Here is an 8,333-nt window from a genome sequence, read left to right as displayed (position 1 = left end):
AAAGTGATAATATTATCATTTTGAAAAAAAAAATATTTTATGAAAATTTTTGAAAGTTAAGATATTAAACAGAATTTTTTCAAGAATAGTTTTTAAAGAAAATTTCCATATTATTATTATTATTATTATTATTATTATTATTATTATTATTATTATTATTATTATTATTATTATTATTATTATTATTATTATTATTATTATTATTATTATTATTATTATTATTATTATTATTATTATTATTATTATTATTATTATTATTATTATTATTATTATTATTATTATTATTATTATTATTATTATTATTATTATTATTATTATTATTATTATTATTATTATTATTATTATTATTATTATTATTATTATTATTATTATTATTATTATTATTATTATTATTATTATTATTATTATTATTATTATTATTATTATTATTATTATTATTATTATTATTATTATTATTATTATTATTATTATTATTATTATTATTATTATTATTATTATTATTATTATTATTATTATTATTATTATTATTATTATTATTATTATTATTATTATTATTATTATTATTATTATTATTATTATTATTATTATTATTATTATTATTATTATTATTATTATTATTATTATTATTATTATTATTATTATTATTATTATTATTATTATTATTATTATTATTATTATTATTATTATTATTATTATTATTATTATTATTATTATTATTATTATTATTATTATTATTATTATTATTATTATTATTATTATTATTATTATTATTATTATTATTATTATTATTATTATTATTATTATTATTATTATTATTATTATTATTATTATTATTATTATTATTATTATTATTATTATTATTATTATTATTATTATTATTATTATTATTATTATTATTATTATTATTAGTAGTAGTAGTAGTAGTAGTAGTAGTAGTATCGTGGATGATAAGAATATTAACCTCTTGCTCTGGTGCCACAATGGAACTGGTCCATGAATCGCCTTCCCCTGGCCCCTCCTCGCCACGCCTCCCTTTTCCCCTGGAGGTTCGATCGTAGAAGCGATTCCCCCTCTCGCCTCCTCCTTCCTCCTCCTCCGTTTAACTTCCGACGCGAGCGTGTGAGAACAAACCCCAACACCTCGCTTCCCTCCCACCACGAGAGGAAGTCACGATTCCGTCACCGATCCGCACATGTACCCACCCAGAAGAGCGGTAAATAGGCGAGAAAGATCGGATCTTGCGCCTCTTCCGCCGTTGATCTCTCGTCCGAACATCTCTCCGTGAGAAATCCCGAAATCCTGGGTGCTTTTTCTACCAGAATTGGTGCATCTCCGCCCGTTTTCGGTTCTCTCCTCTCCCCTCCCCTCCCCCCCCCCCCCCCCCCCTCTCGACCCCTTCTTTGGGCCTCAAGGAAATCCGGCCTCTTTTCTTGATTTGGGGCTCGCCTGGTTGGCCGCCGAGGATCCTGGTGCTGGGATATTCGAGTCGGCCAATCGACGCCTTCTGGATCGGTTTCCTGAGGTCTTGGTTTTGCGGGCGCTCCAGGGTTTTCGTCTTTGTTGAGAGGAAATCAGGTCCTTTCTGATCTCGAATTGTGCTTTGGAGGACTGGGATTGGTCACATGGAAGAGGACTGCACTTTAAGGTTTGGGTGGCTTCCTTGTCTACTCTGGTAGACCGGTTCATCTGCAGTGGCTTCGGTGGTTCTGGAAGTAGGCAATGCTGTACTAGCACGAACTGATCTGGGTTATTTCTGGTTTTTGTGACTTCCTCCTTTGTGTAAGTTTGATTTTGCCACGAGAGGAGAAAACCTTGCTGAGTGATTACACAGTGTTATAGTTAGGTTTATGCCCAATTCGAAGGTGTATGTCGTTTTCTTGACTGATTGATGTGGGTTGGGTCGAGAGCAATGGCGTGGTTCTGAATCTGGATATGTGTGTGGGGACATGGTGCAGAAGCAGGAGCATGGCTGGTGGTCCGTTCCCTTACCGGAACAACGTTACTGGAAAGTAGGATTTCTAGCCAAACGAGGCTCACTGTGCAATGTCTCGCTGCTTCCCATTTCCACCACCAGGATATGAAAAGAAGACAAGTGACCACATAGACTTGCTAGCAGAGGTGCTGAAGTTATATGCATTCATTAATATGTTTGTTTTAATTTACCTTTATTTTGTTGGCTTATCATCTTTTGGTTGTGCGCAATCTGTTTTTGCATTGGCCGAATCTTATTCTTTACTTTTGCAGATAACATGTTGTATGTATCCTGTGTGGCAAAAACTTCTGGTTCAATAAATTATCTGGTTTTGCTTGAGACTATTAATCACAAACTGAAAAATGCATAAACTTTTAAGTGCTTTGTAACTAAGACTATATTAATCGCTTTGTTGATTGCCTTATCACATGTCAGTGCGGCAAGTTAAATACTGGATTAGTTCTAATGGTGATGGGATCTTATTTTATGACACTGAACTATTATGGTCTTACATTTGTTGTTTTAGATCACCTGAAGTTTGATGTTGGAACATGTTGGATTTTGGTGGTGCTCCTTTTCCCTTTAAATAATGAGCCAAACATTCTAGGATTTCAGTCTTATTATATGGTTTTCAACTTTGGCTCTCATGGCTATTTTTGTCCAATTTTCTAGTGCCATTACAGCAGGAAAGGATTTTTTACCTTACCATGTTCAACTAAAAAGCCGTTGAGATCTATTTTCTGTTATGTTCAATTCATGACTTATGGTGGACAATACAACATCTTGATGTATCATGTTGGTCTTTGTTATTGAAGTTACTCATCTTTATATGTTTCATTTCACTTAGCTATATTTTTCATAGAATTAAATACAATGGCATAGCTAGCATTCTGTATCAATCCAACTGAGTACTTGTGCACAGCTACTGTGGTATGCCACATAATTATCGAACTCCTCGTTTTTTAATAATTTTTTGGTGTCTGTTTAGAATGTACCATCTGGAACATCCTGGTCCTATTAGTTTCCATTACTAGTGGTGGTATCAGTACCAATAGTGAGCTTAAATTTTAAACTTGATCTTTTTCACATTTTTACTTGATTTTTTCACTTATCATTTGATTTCATGTTTTCTGTTTGCTACTAAGTCTACAATTGTAACTTGTGAAGTTTTACTGTGCTGAATCTTGTGATGGTAATTTTAAATCTTACCACACTTAAACTTCATGCTATCTGTGACACAAACTTTTTTTTTTCGAAATTATATCTTTAGTTGAAAGAGGAAACAAGTTTTCATTTTTCTCTTTTAAAATTTAGTTAAGTACAAGCCAGCTTATTTAGTTCTTGCCATAATCATTCTTTGGATGAATTTGATTCCTTTAATTTAAATCATTAACATTCTCTTCAGAGAACTTGAAGATTTAAAATGGCTTTCTAGTTGAGATTCTCTCTGGTAGTTAAATGTTAATGCAGAAGCTTGAGTGAGGTAGGGCTAGCTCATACTTAGCACTCCTAATGTGCTGACAGTGCCATGTAGGCTTTTGACTTGTGTTTTGGTTCATTATACCAGTTTGAAACTTTGTCTTTAAGTATTACATCTTCTGTAAATATGATTATTAGAGACCGATATGATATGATGCAGATTAACCGATATACATTACTGAAAAAGCTTAGTTCCAGTAAGGATAGGGATATTAAACTATGCAACAAATCTGCACTTTTGTTTAGGGGTAAGACATTATGGACTATTTTTGTAGGTAAAGGTGATAATCAGTGATGTACAATTGAAATGGATTTTTAATGTATGTTAGGGGGGGAAATATCTACTCTTAGTAAAAAGAATCATAGAGAAAGCAACAAGAAGTATCAATGAAAGAAGAAATTATCATTTGATGTCACTGATAATTTTGATAGGTGAGACAAATGATCTAAATTTATTCACTGATTTTGTTGATCGTCTATTGCTCAACATTAAAAATTGAAGTCTCCTAAGAATTATCTGCATAATACTTCTAAAATCACCCAATGTATTAAAGCTCAAACATTATTTAAAAGTCTGATTCTTCGGATATATATTGTAATCAACAATAGAGTTTGATGCGGATGTGGGAATATTTATATGTATTTTGTAGGAGAGTTCCATTCTTTTTAGTAACTAGAGAAGTAGAGCTTGGATACACAGTTGGAAGGTAGTCTCGATAAGTAAAGCTTGGATAGTCATGTGAGACAGCATTTGCACTTTGGGTGCTAATCATGACATTTTATGATGTACGGTAAAAAGAGATTTCTTAATGTGCTACTAGCCTTGTTTTCTGCAATCCTTTGCATTTTTACAATAGAAGGCAAGCTTTAATACAATGGTGAGGTTGCACCTTTGCACCATGGTGAATAGAGTTTGAGGTATGGAAACAATCTCTCTCTACTTATAGAGACAAGGCTGCATATGTTAGACTCTTCCCAGACCCAGCATTGGCAGGATTGGATTTGTCCAAAACTAAATATCAATTTATGAAAACTATTGTATTTTACTCATATAAGAGGGCAAGCTCTGGTTTCATCATAAGGGTGCTCCTTTTTGACATGGGTAACCACAATTCAAGTCACGGACTTTGTCTTTTTGTTTCCAAAGGTAAGACTATATATGTCATAACCTGAAGCCTTGTATCAGTGGGATCTCATGCATTGAAACTCAAAGCCTTGTATCAGTGAGATCTCATGCATTGAGCTCCCCATTATAGCTTTAATTTATAGGAGCATCGTGATTGTTTCTGGGAGTCATAATTCCAGAGTTCTGCTACTCACTGATTTTTGAGGTACATTTAGAAAATGTTGAAACTGTTTATGTTGCCGTTACGTTAGTTTGATAACTTGATGTCATTTTGTAATGTTGTGTAAGAGATTCATACTTCTTAATTTACCTACAAGTGTTTTCTTATGTTCCAAAAATGCAGTCATTTTAAACTTCTTAGGATTTAATAATTTAGGTGCCTTACCTTGATATATGTTCATCTAAAATACTGATGTATTAAAGTTAGTGGGAAGCTTGATGATATAAGCTCCTAGGTGCCAAACATCTAATTAGTGCAGTTGATTAGTTTATGTTGAATATGATATTTTCTTTCTGATGTTTCAGTTGGTTTGATTTAAATTTATATCATGTTTTTTTCCCTATGTGCTGCTTAGTGATAGCTATCTGGATTAACAGTAGATCGGTTATTGGGGGGGTTCTTTTCTTGGTTCCTTTACTTTTTGGATGTTGTTTTCTAATATATTATGATATCTGGATAATGGCATGCAAAATTTTTCGCTTGGCTGAAGTAGCTCTTCGTGTTGTTTACATGTTGATAGTTGAGTTAATGTCTTTGTAATGTTGTTAGATCATTTTTTGGTGAGGATCTGAAACTTCAAACTTGTTTACCTTTGCTTCTGTGGTCAATTTTGTCAACTTTTAGGAGAAACGTAAAGAGAAGAAACATAAAAAGGAGAAGGACAAAGAAAAGAAAGAAGATAAAGAAAGAAAAGACACAGATCGGAGTAAAGATAAACACAAGGAAAAGAAGGACCGAAAAGAAAAGCATAAAGAGAAGAAAAGAAAGAATAAGAACAAGGACAAAAGCAGGATATTATATGAGAGGGCTGACAAACAGACCGAGTCTCCACATGGAGACATGCTTGGAGAATGCAGTCAGAAGACTGAGGAAACTAAACCTTCTAAATTTGCTGAGAAATTGGAGAGGAAGATTGAAGATGAAGGAAAAATGGCAGCAAACAGAGAGGCTGACAACTTCAGTGGCCCAGTTCAAAAAAGCATCGGTAACTTGGCTGCTGAGACTGCAATGGTCAAGGAAAGAGTTGCTGGTGATAAAATCGTTCCCCCCACCATGGGTCCTCTACAAAGGAGAATTGATGGTTTTGAAAGGCCAACCGACAAATTTCCTTTTTCTACTCAAAGAAAAAATGAGGCACTGGGCTCTGCAAATGCAGTCAAGAAGGAAAAAAGTACACATGACAAATTGGTTCCAAAACTTCCTAGTACGGGACAAAAAGGAAATGGTCATACAAAATCACCCTTGGAATACCCAGTGGGTTCTGTTCATAAAAGATTTGAGGGTCCATATGCTGCAGCTGCAATGGAAATTGATAACCAAAATAGTAAAAAAGTTGTCTCAAGCTCCAACAGTGACGTTCCAAGAACCATTAATGGGATGGCCCAACCAGTACAAACCTTTTCTGCTTGTAAAAATGTTGGTGCTATCGGTCTTGCCACTAAGATGGAGGACAGAGGGCGAGCTAACAAAATCCTTCAAAACCACATCCTTGCAGAGCAAAGAAGAGTTGTTGGGATGGACGAGGCAGTGGCAAGGGATGCCAGCAACAAGATTGAGGAGGGGAAAGCGAAGAGCAAGGAGAGGGATGCTGATGATAGGAAAGAGGAAAGACATAGGGACCGGGTTCGCGATGAGAAGAAAATCAAAGATAAAGACAAGCACAAGGGCAAAAAGAAAGAGAAGACGAAAGTAAAGGAGAAAGGTGAACAGAAGGATAAAGAACTAAAAGAGCCAAGAGATGGCAGGAAAAAGGATCAGTTAGATAGTCTAGATGTAAAAACTTTAGCACCTCAGACAGATAATGCAGAGAGTTACCTTACTGATGATACTATGAAGAAGAGAAAGGAAATTGATACAAATGGTTTTCCCAATGGTAAGTCATCTAATTTATCTATTCCTTTGTAATCCTGTAAGTACTCTTAGTTTCTATGGTGTTATTAACCTCATTTGTTTGGTTTATATCACTACATTGTCCCTGACATTGCAGAGAATAATTTGAGGCCCAACAAATTTCCAAAAACAGATCCTTCATCTCACCTTCGTGAAGAGAATGGGAGGACACTGGAATCATCACATGTTGGTGCAGCTTGTTCTCCATTAAAACTTGGAGCCATAAACAATGTTCTGGTGGAAAAGCCAATAGATAACAAGGAACACAAGATAAATGGCAAAGCGAGAGCTCAGACATTCTCTGATGGATCGAGGCATCCAGTTGCTACCGATAGTGGTGCAACTGGTAATGCTTATACAATTCCCCACCCAGACTCTGTGCATCTTGACAAAATATATTCTATTCCCAAAGTGGATGAATGGCTCGAGTATGACGACCAAGAGTGGCTATTCAGCAGCTGTCACCTGCTGCAAAAGCCGGAGACACAGCTTGGAGGTGATGAGGTACCCCGGGTTTGGTCCGAAGTACTCAGAATCGAGTCAGAGGACGTCGTTGCTTTGCCTTATGTCATACCTTTCTGATATCAGATGTTCCCGATAAGTGCCTGATTTACCTTGGAAGATATGGCAGCATGAACAAATAGGTGATTTGTTCTTTTGGTGCCTTCAGTTTCCATATCCCTGGTATTTCTGCTATGAGCTTCCTGGCTGAGTGAGAAAAAAAAAAAGTCAAAGAAAGATGGCTCTATACTTGCAAGACTTGGATAAACTAGCATTCATATGGTTCAAGTCTGAATTATTTTAGATACATAAGTGATTCAAGTCCATGAAATAGAAGGGAGATATTGCTAGATCAGTAAGGCGCTTCCACTGTCTTCAAGTGTTCAGAGGAGAGCTTGGTCTTCTTGCACTGTCGCACAATTTTGATTTGTATCAATGTAAATCTTTTGGTAAACAGAAATGTACATTGGAGGGGGAGAGGAGATGATGATATTGAGTCTTCTGTGATTCATCCATGTTTCAGTTGTTATGGTTGGTTTACTTCTCTTTCTCACTCTCTTGGAAAGTTTTGATTTGTATCATATTCTACCATTTTTCATTATGCAGTCAATGATCTTATTGCTTCAAGTCATGATGAATGGTGCAAACTTGGATTCACATCAATCATCATCTATTGCTATTTTCTTTGTCGACTATGGGGAAGAAATGCAACATACCATTGTATATATAAATATATATAAATAAATAAATATATGTATGTATGGTGATGGATCAGAAAGAGAATGTTACAATGAATGATTCATAGACGCTCATCTCGAACACCACTCAGGTGTTTGCTTGCAGTCGTTCGTGACATCTGACACGATCCTTTCGACCTTGCATCTGCCATCCATGAAGATCTCAGGGTAAGTCTCCTGGAAGCCGCCAAGCATCCTCTTCGCCGCCTCCACAATCTCCACGGCTGCTGCGTCGATCAACCAGTGAGAGCCCGAACGTACGGCGCCAACAAGTGCGGCGACCCTGTCCGAGATCGGCATAAGCACGCCTCTAATAAAGCTCCAAAAGTTTTCGATCTCGGCCGCCATGTGATGCTTTGCACCCGCTTGCCATCTGAGGACTCCAAATGGCAACACGATGAGAAGAGC

At 35.4% G+C, this 8,333-nt stretch overlaps 1 protein-coding gene across 1 annotated transcript; it reads left to right on the top strand.

Moving 5' to 3' along the window:
• Positions 1-961: 961 nt before the first annotated feature.
• On the top strand, positions 962-7,733 carry LOC135624437 (uncharacterized). Its single transcript, XM_065128044.1, has 3 exons — positions 962-2,118; positions 5,422-6,670; positions 6,785-7,733. The coding sequence occupies exons 1-3, from the start codon at positions 2,044-2,046 to the stop codon at positions 7,267-7,269; spliced, it is 1,809 nt and encodes a 602-aa protein (XP_064984116.1). The 5' UTR covers positions 962-2,043; the 3' UTR covers positions 7,270-7,733.
• The last annotated feature ends 600 nt before the right edge of the window (positions 7,734-8,333 follow it).

This window comes from Musa acuminata, chromosome BXJ2-10 (genome assembly GCF_036884655.1).
Source record: "Musa acuminata AAA Group cultivar baxijiao chromosome BXJ2-10, Cavendish_Baxijiao_AAA, whole genome shotgun sequence".
NCBI classification, from domain to species: Eukaryota; Viridiplantae; Streptophyta; class Magnoliopsida; order Zingiberales; family Musaceae; genus Musa; species Musa acuminata.
This window is presented reverse-complemented; position numbering and strand designations above follow the sequence as displayed.